This window comes from Pelodiscus sinensis, chromosome 1 (assembly GCF_052426305.1).
Source record: "Pelodiscus sinensis isolate ZL-2025 chromosome 1, ASM5242630v1, whole genome shotgun sequence".
Lineage (NCBI taxonomy): Eukaryota > Metazoa > Chordata > Testudines > Trionychidae > Pelodiscus > Pelodiscus sinensis.
Window position 1 is genome coordinate 191,092,929 of NC_143052.1, and position 17,350 is coordinate 191,110,278.

The 17,350-nt window shown below is 43.8% G+C and overlaps 1 protein-coding gene across 6 annotated transcripts in view; it reads right to left on the minus strand.

The window, feature by feature from the left end:
* Positions 1 to 17,350, minus strand: part of HLCS (holocarboxylase synthetase) — a 203,228-nt gene that overhangs the window by 158,202 nt on the left and 27,676 nt on the right. For all 6 annotated transcript variants that reach the window (XM_075911737.2, XM_006125992.5, XM_006125991.5 and 3 more), the window contains 3 exons: positions 14,278 to 14,440; positions 6,321 to 7,297; positions 2,192 to 2,371 (listed from right to left, as the gene is read on the minus strand). In XM_075911737.2, the coding sequence (XP_075767852.2) occupies positions 2,192 to 2,371; positions 6,321 to 7,297; positions 14,278 to 14,329 (1,209 nt within the window). In that variant the 5' untranslated portion in view covers positions 14,330 to 14,440. The remainder of the gene's footprint in view (positions 1 to 2,191; positions 2,372 to 6,320; positions 7,298 to 14,277; positions 14,441 to 17,350) is intronic.

A 17,350-nucleotide genomic window follows, 5' to 3' on the forward strand; every position in this document is an offset into this window, starting at 1 on the left:
CTGATAAGCAAAAGCTTACAGGCTAATGCTATAGACTACATGCATTCCCACCCCACTCTCCCAGTAAAATTTTTAGCAGGCTAGCCAGCAGGCCAGCTCAGTCCTGGCTTGCGACAAGTCCAGGACCTACCCCTACCGTGGCTCTGCATTCAAAGTGTATTAGGAGACAGGCAAGCAGGCAACCCAGCTCGGTTTTGGCTTGCACCGGGTCTGGGCGCTCAGACCTCCCTCTCACAGGACAGGGGCTACTGCCACCCCACACTGCTGTGTCTGTATGAGGAAGCAGCATAGGACAACAGGCAGCCGGTCCACGAGGACAACTGGCACCCCACACAACAGAGGCAGCGGCGTCGAGAGGCAGGGGACTCCTTGGTAGTGGGGACGGATCATGCTGGCTACCAACTGTGTCCCTGGGGACTATAGAATAGTCGAATAACTGATAAGAATTCATGAAGTTACTCGACTATTCAATTAAGTGACATTTAACACCTAACCTGTCCAATTAGGCCATCAAGTATAAAGATTTAAACTGTTGTATTTGCTAATCAAAGACCTGCCCAAGCCCATGAAATGGACAAGAAAAGCATGTGTAACCAAAGTAGGAGTGTGCTATTTCCTAATTTCTTCCTCAAAAATTTATCATCAGTATCGCTGTAATTTTGCTTGACCTTTGAACTAATCCAATCCAATAAAGATTTCTTAGTATTTTTATCGTGATAAGCTACAAGTCCAGATTTGAACTTCACTAAGATCGATGACATCTAACTACTAACCCATCTCCATATGGTCAAGTGCACTTCTGCCCCCTCCCAGTTGGTTTTGTTGGAACTGAAAGTTTTATTCTTCTTATATTTGTATTTTAAGTTTAGTAATATAGTAATGTAGCAATAATATAGCAATATAAGATATATATTAATATACATTTAATATTTTATTAAATTAAGTCCTTTTAGTTAAATGTTTATTTCTTTGTTCTAAAGTTTTGCGAGTTTAGTAAATGGGCCTAAGTAAAAAGATAGCTTTGATATTGTGTTAATGAGATTAAAAGGATGTTGAAGACTGAGGCCTTAATTGCCTGATTTACAGCGCCTCTTTGTCTTGCCAATGCAGATGTTGATGTTGTGCTGTATAACCTTGAGAGCCCTTGTAACATTGCTTATATGTGTGAGAAGGGAATGAATGTGTCGAGATAAGGTGCAAAAGTTATTGCTCAGAACCAGATGGCCAAAGAGGGAGGTTGAGTGTGGGCAAAGACCAGACTACAGACAACCCGGCGTCAAAAATGCGTACCCGTAATAAGGAGTGATTGGCAGAGTGGCAGATTGACGAGCCTTGAAGTAAAGCTGGTACCCCCAAAAGACGACTGATTACAGGATGAGCCTTTAAGAGATGTTTGGGAACAACTGACATCAACAAGATAACATTCCGGTCACAGGCTGACAGAGCGGAATCCATTGATTTCAACAGAGAAAAGGATTATAAAAGCAGGGTGCTTTGCTATGGAACTTTGGGTTCGTCTTGCCACCAACTCCAGAAGAGCATTGGATCGATCAACCAACAAAGGCCCTGCTCCCCCTCTTTGTTCAATCTAGCTGGCCACTAGACTGATACAGAATCTGTACTGGTAACTATAACATTTTCTGGCGGGATAGTGTGTGCGCAAGGTGTTTGTGTGTGAGTGATTGAAAAGCATATTCAACTGTTGTATTTTCAATAAAGGCAGCGTACTGCCTTTTCCCCTATAAAAGATCTTGTGTGCTTTGTTTAACCAGATACAGTTTTCTTCTCAGTTCAGCAATGTCCTACCAAAAGCTCATTAAAACAGAACACAAATACTAGTTCTGAAAATCCGTTATTGACTTACCTAAAGAAGAATGCTTCCATCAAAAATTGGCCCACTCACTAGGACATTATATCTGTTCTTATTTTAATAAAGGTAACTCATAAGGCATGGTGAGGAACACCATGTGACTAAAGTAGTATAAACCACATCCCTAAAATGATAAACCACATCCCTAACACTCTCAGAGCTCTGTAGACAAACTTTTAGTAACTTTAAAACTAATTGGCCCTAAAAATTTGGCAGCCCTTTGTACCCCACAACTATAAAAAGATAATTTTGCTTTTTTGAAATCATGTGACAAGCTACTTAGTTTGACTCTTATGTCTGCAATTTAAGTAAAAACCTCACCTCATTAGGAGACAGCAAATAAACAGGAGTTAGTGAAGGAACTTCACTTAATTCACAACTCAGGCCAAGCAATGTCAGGATCTCCTTAAGAACTTCATATCTCTTGACATTGTTCATTTTGAGTAAATTAAAGTCTTCTTGGGTTTGTGTAGTCGAAGAAATATCCATCTCCAGGTATATCTGGGAAGGTAAAAAAAAATAAAGAGAAAGAAGTCACTAATATGAAAGACAGCAGCTGACATAGATAAAAGCAAAACAGCCCTAAAAATGGTTTTTTGTCTATTAATTTACTACTAGCTGAATTGAGTATAAGAGCCATGTAAAATTCAGTGTGACTTGTGTGTTAGAAGTAAGGGTATATTTTATATGATGACAAATATGACATATTAATGGAGTAGAGTTTTGACATCTTAAATGACTGTTAGACATAAATCCACGGTGTAGCAAATAGAGGTTGAACATCTCTGGTTCAAGATGTTGCTGGACCAGAGAGCCCCAAGACCAGAAAACCCCAGCAGCTGTAGACTGCGAATCTGGTGGCCAGCAGCCATTGGGGAGAGGTGGGGGGATAGGAGCACAGCCCAACCAGTGTCTCGGGGTTAGCAGCCAGGAGGGGAGCAGGTAAGGGTTCCCCAGAAAGCCCTAGCCTTCCCTTTTCCGGCAAACTCCCTTGTTTGGGACCAGTCCAGTTCCAAGGTTGCACTACCTGTACTAGTACAGATTAATGAATCCTTAACTTCCAAGGAGACAACTAAAGCTATAGGTAAATTATCGTTCTTCTCTGAAAAGCATGTAAAATGCCCCTCTCTGAATTAAGGATGTTAAATTTAGATTAATCAGCTAATCAAATAGTCAATGTAATTTGCATGTACTATTCAATTAGTGCAGCGGTCACCAACCTGTATATCGGGATCTACTGGTAGATCTTGGAGCCTCTGACAGGTGATCCTGACTGGTTTGGCCAATAGGATATCAAGCGCAGCACTTCAGCTGCTCCTCCCTCCAATGCTGCTCATCTCCTGCCCTTTGCCTTGGAGCTGCCCCTTCCCCTGGGAGCCTCCTGCTTTCTGTGCAGGGCAGGGGAGGGAGAGGAGAGAGTGCTGATGTCAGGGTGCTCCCTCTCCCACCCTGTATCCTATCTCCACAGAGCAGAGAGAGGGCACAACAGGACTTGGGAGGGAGATTGCTGGCTGCTTCAGAGAGTGGGCCAAGGCAGGGTTTAGCCTGCCTTAACCCCACTGCATCACCAACCCTCCTGGGCCCCACATCCAAACTCCTACCCTAGTCATGAACCCCCTCCTGCATCCCAAGTCCTTGTCCTAGCCCCAACTACTCTGCATCCAAATACTATTCCAAAGCTTGCACCTAGAACCCCCTCCTACATCCCAACTGCCTGCCCCAAGAGCAGCTCAGAGTCCCTTACACTCCAGATCCCTTAATCCAAGACCAGAGCCTGCACCTCATCCCGCTGCCCCTGATGAAAGTGAGTGAGGATGGGCAAAAGAGGGAGAATGGAGTGAACAGGGGCAGGGCTTTGGAGGAGGGATGGGAAGGAGGTGGGGCAAGGGTATTTACATTTGAAGTAGATCTTGAATTGCAGTTAAACTCAAAGATATCTCATGCTCAAAAAGATTGGAGACCCCTGAATTAGCAGATAAAGGAGCCTTCACTTTTGAAATATAGCAAGAGCCTTGCCAGTTCCTGCTACATTTCCGAGGCAAAAGTGCCGCGGGGAGCACGACCAGCAGGGGACTCAAGCAATCCCCCACTCGCCCCCACGCTCCCTGATTTTGAAATATACAAGAGCCCCAGAAGGGCTGTTTGAGTCCCTAGCTTGCACCAGGCACCTCACAATGCTTCTGCTTTTGAGAGGTGGAAGTACCACCGGTTCCCCACTGCGGCCCTGACGCTTCTCCCCACAGAAACTGTACTGGGGGAGAACTGACTTTAAGTCACTAGTCAACTCAACTATCCGATAAGCATTTGCTCATCGGATAGTCGACTAGTCACTTACAACCTACTCTTAATCAGCTGGTCTGACTCCTGCACTTATTTGGAGTCCATATCCACTTAGTGACTAAAAGTTTTTGCTACTTTTTACTACTATTATCACTACATAAATGAGGCTGCTCTGGATTCTAGTCTGGCTCATGAACCAGGGAAATTCAGTTCTGATTGCAGAATATTTATTGGCAGTGAGGAACAAGGCAGAAAGAACCTAGGCTGAGTCATGCAGTTAAATCACAGGATTGAGCATAACAAAAATCTTTTTATTTTTGAACTGTACTGGAACCCTACCAGAGAAACCTACAGTACTATTTTATAAAGATTCACTCTTCAAAGTAGAGGTGAACTATGGAGGCTTGTCTCCACAATCTGCAAACAGCAAACCAAGCTGTAAATATACAGCACTGTCCCCTGTTGTTCACTAACTAGTCATGTGGACCCTGGTACCACATGCTAATAGTTGTTCTGTTGTTGTACTTTGAAATATTACTAAATAGTATTTCTGAAGAGCCAATAAATGAAAGCTAGCCATGACACTTTTAGGATCCACATAGAGATTTAGTATGTAAGCAAACTAGAGTGCTGTACATTCACATACTGCTTTCCTGCACATTAAGTCAACAAGCCATCAGGAGCACAGCTGAAATACAGAGTCCAGACTGGTCCACCTATACATTATACACTGTATCTCACGTAAGTTCCAAGAAGTTTAATACATGTATATTGTTCTGCTACATTTGTTTTATTCCACTATGTGCAAATATATTTAAATGCTAGTGGCATAGCAATTACTTGTACTGTACTTTAATACATTTTTGCACATTTTATTTTTGCTATAATATGCATTATCTACTCTTCTATAATTCAGCCACACAAATGTATTGAATTCAAGAGGGAATGTTATGTAATTGGTCTAGTGCAGAAGATGAAATAACTACCCTGTGACTTGGAATATTCACTGGCTGATGACACTACAAATACTCTTATAAATATAGCCCTGGAAAGAACAACAATACACCTTTTCCAGATGCAGACTGGAACTAATGTAAAAATCATAACTGTTATTCTAATCCTTTTAATCTGATTTCTGAAATTTCTCCACCTTGCCCTTTTTCTCAGGAAACCCACTGCAGTATTAAATTTTATTAGAGGAGAAGGTCAATTTAAATACTACAGAAAAGGAGGTTTTACCATGCAACTTGAAAGAAATTAATAGCAGCAGTGCCTAATCAATTTTCTAGTTCAAGTACTCACACATGGGTGGCAGAAGCTGTTATACAAAACTATAACAAAACCAAGTTTTCCCACGATGCTATAGTCTTTTGGCAGTGACACTCAAGAGTAACACTGGCAAATCGGTGTGGCTTTGAAGAGGAACATGATCATTGCATACCTAAGATACTCCAGAACTTCCCCCAAAATTTGTTTTTCCATACATTTAGGTGAGAAAACTACAAAAAAGGCATATGGGAAGGTGACAGATTAAATTGCTAACGGCAAATCTGACAGCTAGTATAAGCAAGGAATGGGGGGGATTTGCCTTGAGCTCAGTGAGTATGAAAGGAATTTCATCTGTACATTCTGTGGATGAGGGAAAAGCACCTTGGAGAAATCCTGATGACATTTTCTGAACTAAGTAACTGCAAGATGAAGATGATTATCTGAAGAATAAACACTGATACGTAAGTCCAGAAACCTCACCCCACCCCTCAATTTATCCTACAATTAAAATTACGGTAAAGATTGCCTATTTCTAAAGTTTATATTCTTGTGTTTGTTTTATTTGGTTCTCTGTACCAGAATTCAGTAAGATGAGCCCAGTAAACAATATTTGTATCTCTCTCCTATTTCACTACAAAAGGCAAAATGCTATTTTTCCTACTTTAATGACTTGAATCCCATAATTGAAGAATCCTCTGTACACAACTTCAAACTAGGTAGAAAAACTGTGCCTCAGCTCTTTGCCTAGCCTACTGAATTTGAGACAGGTAGTCTTTATGAGTACTGCAGAGAAGCAACAAAAATGAACTTATAATGGAAGTCAGTTGAAACCCCGGGAAACACCAAAATAAGTACAGTATACTATGACAATAAGGCACTTAGCTCTTCTTACATACAGTACCTGACACAGAATAGCTTCTCCTCCGCAGTCTCCATATGGCAGTTGAACAATGATCATATCTTCATCTGTATTATTTAAGTGACTCAATGACTTCACTGTTCTGAAGTTTCCTTTAACGTCTTCCTCAAAAACATTGCCACTCGTCAGAAAGTTTAATTTAATTTCACTGTTGTCTGCTTTATAGAATACTAATTCTTGGATGGTCTTCTTCAGTTCACTTTTGCTCCTTATCTGTATAGTGCCAAATGTGAACAAGGCAGAAAGTCCTAAAATCTTCCCACCTTTTGACAAGTAGGTCAGGAACTGTTTGTGATTCTCCTCAGAAATCGGTTCCTCTGTGGCAATAACCAACAACAGCGAGTTATCAAGCCAGGGAGCTTTCAGAACCTGTTCCTCAACCAGCTGGTAGATCGTGTAGCTATTTGTATCAATACACTCCTTGATAACTGATTTTATCTTTTCAAATTTGATTTTCATAGGGTCAGAACCTACATAAATTAAAACATTGGGAGGCTTCCCAGTGAGGTTTACCCTTTTTAGTTCTCTTGCCAGACCACCATCAATAACCTCATCCACACTGGCACTGCAATCATCTGGAAGGTCTGGAATATTTTCCGATGAAGCAAATCGGACTGATTCAATAGTGCTGTTTTCAAGTTCAAAACATTCATGGCAACTGGAAAGATGCAAGTGGTGATGTTTCCCCATACTTGTTTCTCTTTCAGATAGGCTATCAAGCTCATCATGAGGCTCACTTCTTTTCTCTGACCTGGATTTCTCTCTCTCTTCTCTCAACTCTTGGTCACCTCCTCCTGTAGAATCAATTGATACTGATCCTTGTTTAGTTGATCCCTGCTCTTCAAATGGAAGAGCAGGGATCAATTCACCTATTTGCGCGCAGTCAGTGTTCTTCTTTTCTTCAGTAGATGCAGCCACCTGCTCTAGAGCCTTTAGAGCAGATTCCTGTAAATGGACAGCTGAGAGATTTCAAATGAAAAGTTAAGCTATATAAAAACAGTAATATTTTATGTCACTACTCCTAATACACAGATTGGCATTAGATTTAAACTCCTGATACATCATTTACATCAGTCACTCTTAACCAAGGGCACAACCTCTGGTTGTACATAGAGATCTTCCAAACAGTACATCAACTCATCTAGATATCAGTCTAGTTTTACAACAGTCTATGTAAAAAGCACTAGCAAAGTATGTACAAACTAAAATTGCATATGACATGCTTATACTGCACTATATACTATACAGAAGTACAAAATTTATATTCCAATTGATCTGTTTTATATGGTAAAAACGAGAAAGTAAGCAATTTTCTAGCTACTAGAGCGTGCTACTAATTTCACAGCTGTGAAAGGCACAGCACAGATTGTGAAATAAGCCCTTCCCTGTGACATCTGATGTCTCCTGATTCCTAGGAGTGCACCATCAAAGGGGGCTTCCTAGCTCCAACTGGGTAGGGGATGGACACAACCTGTTCTTCCATTGCAAAATGCTCTGGTGATGTGGGAGGGAGGGAACCAGACCAGGCCCACCTCCAAGTGCCACCCTGTGCTGCAGGACATTGTTTTGGACTTGGCAGCAGCCTAAGGTTCCTGCAGCTGGCGGAGACTTGTGGAATTGGATGTTATCTTCCCTGTGCTGCTAGAAGCACATCATCAAAGAGGGATCCTTAGCTGTGACTGGGCAGGGGAAGGAGAGAGACAAGTATGGGGGAACAGATGCAGAGCTTTCTGAACAACTGCAGTGTGCAAATATTTTCCCTCCTAAGATGGCCAGGACTAGCAGCTAGGTGCTCCCAGCAGCACAGTAGAGATTAGGGATGTTAAATTTAGGTTATTTTAGTAATTGAGTAGTCAATAGAATTTTTATCATCTACTATATTACTTAATGGGGCAGGCAGCCCCACTTATTCCTGGCTCGTGCCAGGTTGGGCACCAAACCCCACTGTGGCTCTTCAATTTAAAATGCAAAGTCAGTAGGAGCCAGAGGAGAGGGGGGCAGACTGCCCAGCTCCTACTGACTTTGAAATTGCAGAGCCACATCAGGATTTGCTCCCAGTACATGGTGAGACTGAGCAAGGCTGCCTGCCTAGCCAGGAGCAGCCCCTGGGATTCCCACAGACAGGGGCTGCTGCCCACAAAGCAGCCCCTGGCCATGACACGTGGCCACGAACAGAGGCTTCTTCGGGGGCAACAGCCCCTGTCCACAGGGAGTCCTACCTTCCTCCTGGGACCCCCCATGGCCAGGGACTGCTGCCAAAGCAGCCTCTCCAGCCCTGTCCTCTCCCACCCACCCGCCTCTGATAGAGAACAGACAGTGCTGAGGGAACCAGTTTAAACAGGCTCCCCTCATGCTTGCCCCCATTTGCTGATATAGAGGCAGCAAGGGGAAGGGGGAAGAATGTGAGTAGCTGACTAAACTACACCGTAAGCTTAAGCTTATTGGGTGGTCAACTAATCGACTACTCTCTTATATCCCTAGTAGAGATCAGACCCACCTCTACCTCTTGGAACCTCCTGTGGCTATAGGAAGCTCTGCCATTGCTGCCTTCAAAGTCTAGCTCTGAAGGCAGCAGTCCCCTGACCACCTTAAGACAGGTTTGTGACCCTCCCTCCCCCATCTCCTTTTGGATTGGGATCCCACAGTTAAAACCTGAAATTTCAGTTTTGTAACAGCTGAAACCATGAAATTTACCCATTTTCAAATCCTATGGTCATGAAATTGGTGAATTTCAACATATTCTATAGAAGAAGGAGACCAGAAGGTGAGAGACAAAGAGAAATCCAGGCCATAGAAAAGAAGTGAGCCTCATGATGAGTCTGACAGTCTATCTGAAAGGGAGATAGGTACTGAAATCACCACCACCTGCACCTTCCCATGATTGTGAATTTGGTAGGGCCCTAGCTATGACACTTCTGTATTTTGATGTCTGATGTTGTAACCAAGCAGTGAAACTTGGAAGCATTCATGAAAATCAAACTCCTGAAAGGTTTACAGTGGTGCAGAAATGTTGACATTTTACACTACTAAAAAAGTTTGCTCCTTCTAGACACTACGATTTACCTCTCCTCAAACAAAGTGTCTACATTTAATTTTGTAAATCCCTAGATCATATCTGGCAGTTAGATACCACTAAAGGTTCTTAAGCGAGGTAGGCAGGAATGGACCCCTAAGTAGTATGACAGACTGCTGGCTAAGTCAGAGCTCTGCCACTGCAGTCTGGCTGAAAAGACCAATTGCAGATGACTGAGCAAGCCCAGGCCTGAAAGGCTATTGGAAGCAGCTGTGGACCGAATTAGCCAGAGGGCTGTAAAAGGCAACCAGAGGGGAAGTAAAGGGGGAGGAGCAAGGAGCCAGGGTATGTCTGAGTGTGCTTCCCCAGGCAGAAGGAGAAGCTGGCTGAGTTTGCTGTAACCCAAAGCTCTGTAAATGGGGGAGGAGGGGAAGAGGGCTGAGAATAAAAGGCACAGGTGAGCACACCGGAAAGAGTCTCTGGCTGATCTGTGGACCAGAATGTGTCCCAGAACCAGAAGGTGTCCCAGGACAAGGGGCTTGAGGGGGTACCTTGCCATAGTGGTTAAAATATAGGAAACAAAAGGTAGGAATTAACGGTAAGTTTTCACAGTGGAGAGAAGTAAACAGTGTATCCAAGGTTCAACACTGGGAACAATGCTCTTCAACGTATTTATAAATGATCTGCAAGAGGGGCTAAAAAACAGGCAACAAAGTTTGCAGAAAATACAAAGTAACTCAAAATAGTTAAATCCAAACCTGACTGGAAAGAGATCAAAAGGGACCTGAGACACACCAGGGTACAATCCAGACAAATGAGCAGCTGTACCACCTCTGCCCTGTAACCTATGGTGCCCTTTCCTTTGCCTTGCTGCCAATTGCATCATTTAAAAGGGAATGGGGGGCAACAGCATGCCCCTGAAGTTTGAACCCCTGGATTTTATACTTGAGGTCTGCTTAAAGTTGCATGCCCTGGCTCCAAAGGAAGTTCTTAAGTGCAACAGAGTTTGAACTGTTTGCATCTTTGCCTTTGCAACAAGGAGTTTTTTATAACAAGGGGGAGGCAGGGTGATTAAGAACAACAGAAGACTCGTCATTCAAGCAACTGAAGGATCATTAGATCATCTTGAAAATAATGCTCAGCACTCCACTTAAAAGATAAAGGGGAAAAAAAGCAGAAATGACTGTTGTGATGCTGGGATTTGCACTGGACCAGTACTGTTAAACTTATACATTTCTTCAGGGGGTAGCGGAGTTAGTCTGTACAGGATAAACTTAAACAACAAATCACCTGGTAAAACTTTATAGACTAACAAAACATGTAGATGGTATTATTTATAAAATAACGTTCTTGAACAGGTTACAAAACAGCAAGGTTACAAAATTTCTCAAAATAGTTAAGTCCAAAGCTGACTGCAAAGAGTTACAAAGGGATCTCACAAAACTGAGTGACTGGGCAACACAAAGGCAGATGGAATTCAGTGCTGAGAAACGCCAACTAAGGTACATAGAAAAATATAACCCCAACAATACATACAAAAATGATGGTCTAAAATAGTTGTTACCACTCAAGAAAGAGATCTTGGAATCATTGTGGATAGTGCTTAGAAAACATCTGCTCAATGTGCAGTGGCAGCCTAAAAATGAAGAAACTAACAGAACTTGGGAAACATCAGGAAAGGAGTAGATAAGACATAAAATATCATATTGCCTTTATATAAAGTCATTGTATGCTCACATCTTGAATACTATATGCAGATATGGTCACCCCTTCTAAAAAAGATACACTGGATTTGGAAAAGGTACAGAAAGAGCAACAGACACGATTGCCTTAAGGAACAGCTTCCATATGAGGAGAAATTAACAAGACTTGGACTTTCCAGTTTGGAAAAGAAATAACTGAAGGGTACATAATAACGGCTATACTGGGTCAGACCAAAGGTCCATCTAGCCCAGTATCCTGTCTGCCAACAGTGGCCAATAACAGATGCCCCACAGGGAGGAAATACAACACAATCTTCACATGATCCCTCTCCTGTCACCTAGACAAACTGATGCTAGGGACACCATTCCTACCCATCCTGGCTAATAGCCATTGAAAAAGCCAATAGCCTACCTAGCTCTTTTTTGAACCCTGTTAAAGTCCTAGCCTTCACCACATCCTCTAGCAAGGAGTTCCATAGGTTGACTGTGCACTGAATGAAGAAAAACTTCCTTTTGTTTGTTTTAAACCTCTGCCTATTAATTTCATTTGGTGACCCCTAGTCCTTATACTGTGGGAATAAGCAAATAACTTTTCCTTATTCACTTTTTCCAGACATTATGATCTAATGGACCTCTAACACATTCCCCCTTAGTCTCCTCTTTTCTAAGCTGAAAAATCCAAGTATTTTTAATCTCTCTTCATATGGGACCCATTCCAAACCCCTAATCATTTTTGTTGCCCTTTTCTGAACAGCATTCCCTCATGTAAGTATTCTCAGCTACATCCGTGTGTGCTACAGCCAGCCAGCCACACCTTGGCACCTACTAACCTTCAAGTTTAGTATCAGGTGACCACAACATTGGTCTCAGATTTCCCCTCAGAAATATATGTCCTCTGTCACCAGCCCTTTCCTGGACATTGCAAATGTACTGACTCCATTATTCCTTCAAGGGAATAATATGCACTTAACTTGCTACCTCATATGGAGTTACCCTAACACTGTAACTTGAACAAACTGTTATCATGTAATAGGTCTGCCCGCTGGTGAGCGCTCTGCTGCAGACAAGGGGTGCTGTGCAGGATCCTTGCCAGGTTGTCCGGTTGCCCTCAAAGTCCTGGAACCAGGGCCTCACTAGCCCTGTTCACGGTACTAGTAAGTCTCTGCTTGAGGCTAGTCTTTGGCCACTGGGTCTGGGTTTTACCCAAATCTAGGCTCAGCTCACACTAAGAGCTAGCCGCAGTGCTGATCTCCCAGTCAGGGTACAGACCTGGGTGGAGCTCCTAAAGGGAACTGGTTAGGCCCCAACCCTGCAGCTTCTTTTATACCCTTCTGCTGGGTCCTGATTGGCTGCCACAGAGACAGCCACTCTAATAGCGTCTGGAGGACCTCTGCTCTGCTCCTCCAGCTGGGATTGGTGGCGGCAAGGCCTCTAGCCTCCTGTCGGAGGCGTTGGGGCCTAGTCCAGACCATCACACATCATTACACAGAGCAATCTTATTAACTTCACATGTTGCCACACATTTTACCAGACCAAATATTACCAGAAAATTATGAATTTTCAAATGATACTTTAAAGGCACACTTTGTACAAAGATTATTACTATGGTGTGTAAGGTGTGAATACAACAGTGCATTTGTCACAGGATCGCACAGAACTGTATGACTAGGAAAAATGGCATATGAAATTCAATGTTGATTAATGCAAAAGAATGCATGGGGAAAATACAATGCCAACTACATAAACAAAATGATAGGGGTCTCTTTTAGCTGTTGCCACTTAATGATCTTATTTCAGAGAACTCCTCACATCTGCTTAACGTGCAAGTGGCAGCCAAAACAAATGGGAAAATGAATTGGATAAGTTCACAGAAGATAGGTCCATCAATTATTACCACCCAGGATGGTCAGGAACACAACTGCATACTTGGAGTGACCCTAAACCAGTATGACCATTCTTATGCTCCACAATCTGAAGTCAAATATTCTATTTCCAGCTCTGCCAATTATTTATTTGACTTTTAATAAGCCATACAGGACAAATTTTTACAAGAATCCAGCTAGCTTGAAGAATCTTAAGATTTTGGGCACTTAATATGGAACACTTAAGATGTGTTTTTTCAGAGAAAATGAACCATCAGAACTTCCATAGAAGTCACTGTCAACTGCAGGTGCTCAGGATTTTAATTCTGTATTGTAATGTGAAGGTTTCAGTAAGCTAGCTAGTTTTTGAACTCCTTTTCCTGACAGAACAAGGGTTCACTGGTTGAAAACTGCTGTAGCATGGTATCCCTTCTGCTACTCCTGTGTGGGTATCCCAGATGCATTCTCTTTTCAACTGCTATACCACCATTGGGGAAGGTGAAAAGTGAAACAAGAAGCCCTGAAAAAATGATTCCCTAAGAAAAAAAGGGGACAGGAATGATGCTCACTGCTGTTCAAAACTGAACTACAAAAATCTAGGATTATACTGGATAAGATGGAATCACTTTGTGCTGAACAAGAAAGAAAATAGGACACAAATAAAGAAGGGGATGGAAAAATCTCAACTGTCTTTGGTCCTCAGGCAGAGCAGCGTAGTTCAAATGTCTTAGACTGGAAAAGAGGTCAGGGGGCACAGAAAGCAGGAATAAAAAAGCATCAGAAGTTGGTTTTAAAACAAAATAAAACAAAAACCCCTATGAACAGCAGAAGTTGCAAAAGTAAATCCATTTCTGAGCAGACAAAATGGAAGGAAGAGGCAGAGGTGTTACCATAAAATATACAGGGCAACCAACAAAGGAAGAACAAGTACTATCTTTGTGGTGCTTCTATTAACCTTTATAGAGAGTTATACGGTAGCTCCTAAGATACTCTGGGATTTGTCTGCAAAAATTTAAATTTATAATAATGGGGACATTAAATATTGGTTAGTTTATGACGCAGTAATGACTAAAATATTTTAAAAAATTAAATACCATTTCAAATACATTCAACTACTTTTTCAGCCATCATTCTAACAGTGCATATTACAAATGTAAATTTAAAAAACTCAGAAACAGCAGTCTAACTACAGTTCAGATTTTTATAATTGGCATTAGCTTTTAAAACGAGACTGCCTCTGTTTAAAGTGGAACACTTATTCCTATGCCTGTATAAATAAGCACTGTATTCATTAGAAGACAGAGTAAGTGAAACACTGAAGTTACTTTGCTAAAACTGAAGTGCTCTGTAAAGATACTTACAAACAATCTTCTGCGGCACCATTCCATTATCCATTTGAAGTCTGTCTTCCATGAATGCTATTCCAAGGTTACTGAAGTTATCCACACTTGCTTCAGCAAATAATTTATAAGGTTCTCCGGGTTTATAAGCCAAAGCTGAACAATAGTCAGACCATTTTACAATCTGAGAATATAAAAAACAAAAGCATTTTCCTTTTCTAAAGAGGGAAGATTTCTCAATTGACATAACTCCATGGACAAGCATTACAGAACGAAGGTGGTATGTCTACACAGAGTTTATTGTCTAAAAGGAAACAGGCAGAACCAACACAGAAAGTATTAACTTAAATAATGAGATTAGTGCAATTCAAAAACGGGGAGACAAACATCAGTTCAAAAAGGGATGATCTTAAAAAAAATCTGAATCCCAAGGAAGATCACTAAACACATTTTCAAACCCAGTTTTCTTAAAATCATATGGTTTTAAAAAAATAACTACAAGCAGTCCCCGGGTTACATCGGTCCAACTTACATCGGACCCCTAGTTACGAACCGAGGGAGAGGGGGCCACTAGTGCGGGGTGCCTCCCCCACTGTCGTCGCCTCCGGCGGTGTGGGGGGCGCTTCCCCCCAGCAGACCAGGGAGACGCGGAGCGGCTTTTCTCGCCGTGGAGGACACGGGCGGCGGGACCGCGGCGCGTCTCAGCAGTCCCGCCACCAACGTCCTCCGCAGCGAGAAAAGCCGCTCCGCGTCTCCCTGGTCTGCTGGGGGGGAAGGGGCGCACAGTTAGTGCATCGCCCCCCCCCCCCCCCAGCAGACCAGGCTTTTCTCGCCGACGCCTGGGGTTGAGCAGCTGGGGGGCTGCCGGGTTGGTCCCTGCAGCACCGATGTGCGGCACTGCGGGGACCTACCCGGCAGTGCCCCAGATGCTCTGTCCCAGGTGTCCGGATTCAGCTACTGCTGAAACTGATCAGCGGCTGATTCCAGGAAGCCCGGGGCAGAGCAGCTCTGCCTCGGGCTTCCCGTAGTCAGCCGCCGGTCAGTTTCAGCAGCGGCTGACTTGGGAACACCTGGAGCAGAGCAGCTGGGGTGCTGCCGGGTTGGTCCAGTAGCGCCGAGGAGCGGCGCTGCGGGACCAACCCAGCAGCACCCCAGCTGCTCTGCCCCAGGCGTGTCCGATTCAGCCACTGCTGGTCAGTTTCAACAGCGGCTGAATCTGGACGCCAGTTCCGACTTACATACAAATTCAACTTAAGAACAAACCTACAGTCCCTATCTTGTACGTAACCCGGGGACTGCCTGTACTGCAAATTAACTTTACCCTGGACATATAGAGTTCCCAATTCCAACCGTCATTTCTTCATATAGTGGCTAAGAATGCCCGTATGTAAGCGCAAGTACAGCCAAAACACCACCAAAACATTCTTATCAAAGAAGGACCACATCTTGTATGAAGTACAGGCAGTCCCCGAGTTACGCGCATCCAACTTATGTCGGATCCGCAGTTATGAACGGGGATTTTCTCGCCCCGGAGGACTGGAGCGGCGGGACGCCTGGTCCCGCCACCCGCCTCCTCCGGGGCAAGAAAAGCTGCTCCCCGTCTCCCTGGTCTGCTGGGGAAGCCAGACGACCAGGGAGACGCTGAGCAAAGCGGCGGAGGACCCGGGCCGGACCCGCGGCGCTTCCAGCTGATCTGGAAGTGCCGCGGGTCCGGCCCGGGTCCTCCGCGGCTTTGCTCAGCGTCTCCCTGGTCTGCTGGGGGGGGACGCAGCTAGTGCACCCCCCCAGCAGACCAGGGAGACGTGGAGCAAAGCCCGGGGCCTGTGGTAGAGCAGGTGGGGCGCTGCCGGTTGGTCCCGCAGCACCGCTCGTTGGCGCTACTGGACCAACCCGGCAGCACCCCAGCTGCTCTGCCCCAGGCGTCCTGATTCAGCCGCTGCTGATCAGTTTCAGCAGCGGCTGAATCAGGACGCCTGGGGCAGAGCAGCTGGGGTGCTGCCGGGTTGGTCCAGTAGCGCCAAGGAGCGGCCGCGCTACTGGAGCAATCCAGCAGCACCCGAACTGCTCTGCCCCAGGCGTTCCCAAGTCAGCCGCTGCTGAAACTGACCAGCGGCTGAGTCCAGGAAGCCCGAGGCAGAGTTGCTCTGCCCTGGGCTTCCTGGAATCAGCTGCTGATCAGTTTCAGCAGCAGCTGACTTGGGGACGTCTGGGGTTCTTAAGTCGAATCTGTATGTAAGTCGGAACTGGTGTCCAGATTCAGCCACTGTTGAAACTGATCAGTTTCAGCAGCAGCTGAATCTGGATGCCAGTTCCGACTTACATACAGATTCAACTTAAGAACAAACCTACAGTCCCTATCTTGTACGTAACCCAGGGACTGCCTGTAGCAGCTGCTACATCACTTTCAGTCTTGAAAAAGGTAAACAAGAGCATTTCTGAAAAGTTTTGAGAGGAAAGGAAAATGGAACCAACAGTTTTCCCCCCAGACGTATCATAGCTTTGGAAATCCTGGGTAGCACACAAAGAAGGATTTCCTATATTAAACAGTACGGAAAGCATTGGAGTCTACAGCTGAATCTCCTCACTTGCCCCAACACTTAAAATACACCTCTAACAGACCTTTCAACCACAAAAATTACATCAAGAGTACAAGGGCAGGAAGCAAAAGTAAGTGACTTGGATTAGTTAGTGTGCCTTCTTACAAACGCCTGTCTAAAGCAGAACAATTTTAAGGTACAAAAGATGAAAGATCTATAGCAGTGTCAAGCTCATTTTATGCATAAGTTAAAAGCATTACCCACAAAAACGTACTCAAGACAGTAAGAGACTGTGCATACATGGTAGTATGTTTACCAGAATTCATCCCAACCCTTACATGGCAGGAGCAGTCCTTCCAACACCCTACCCAATATGTTTTCTTACCACTTCAAAGAGCCATTAACCAGAAAATTATATTAGCATTCCCCACCCCCTAAAAAAATAACAAAAACCTCTAAAATGGCACATACACATTTGACTATTAACACAATGGACTCCAAAGGTATTTAATCTAATTCAATAAATATTATCTTAATTCCATACTTTTTTTTTTTAA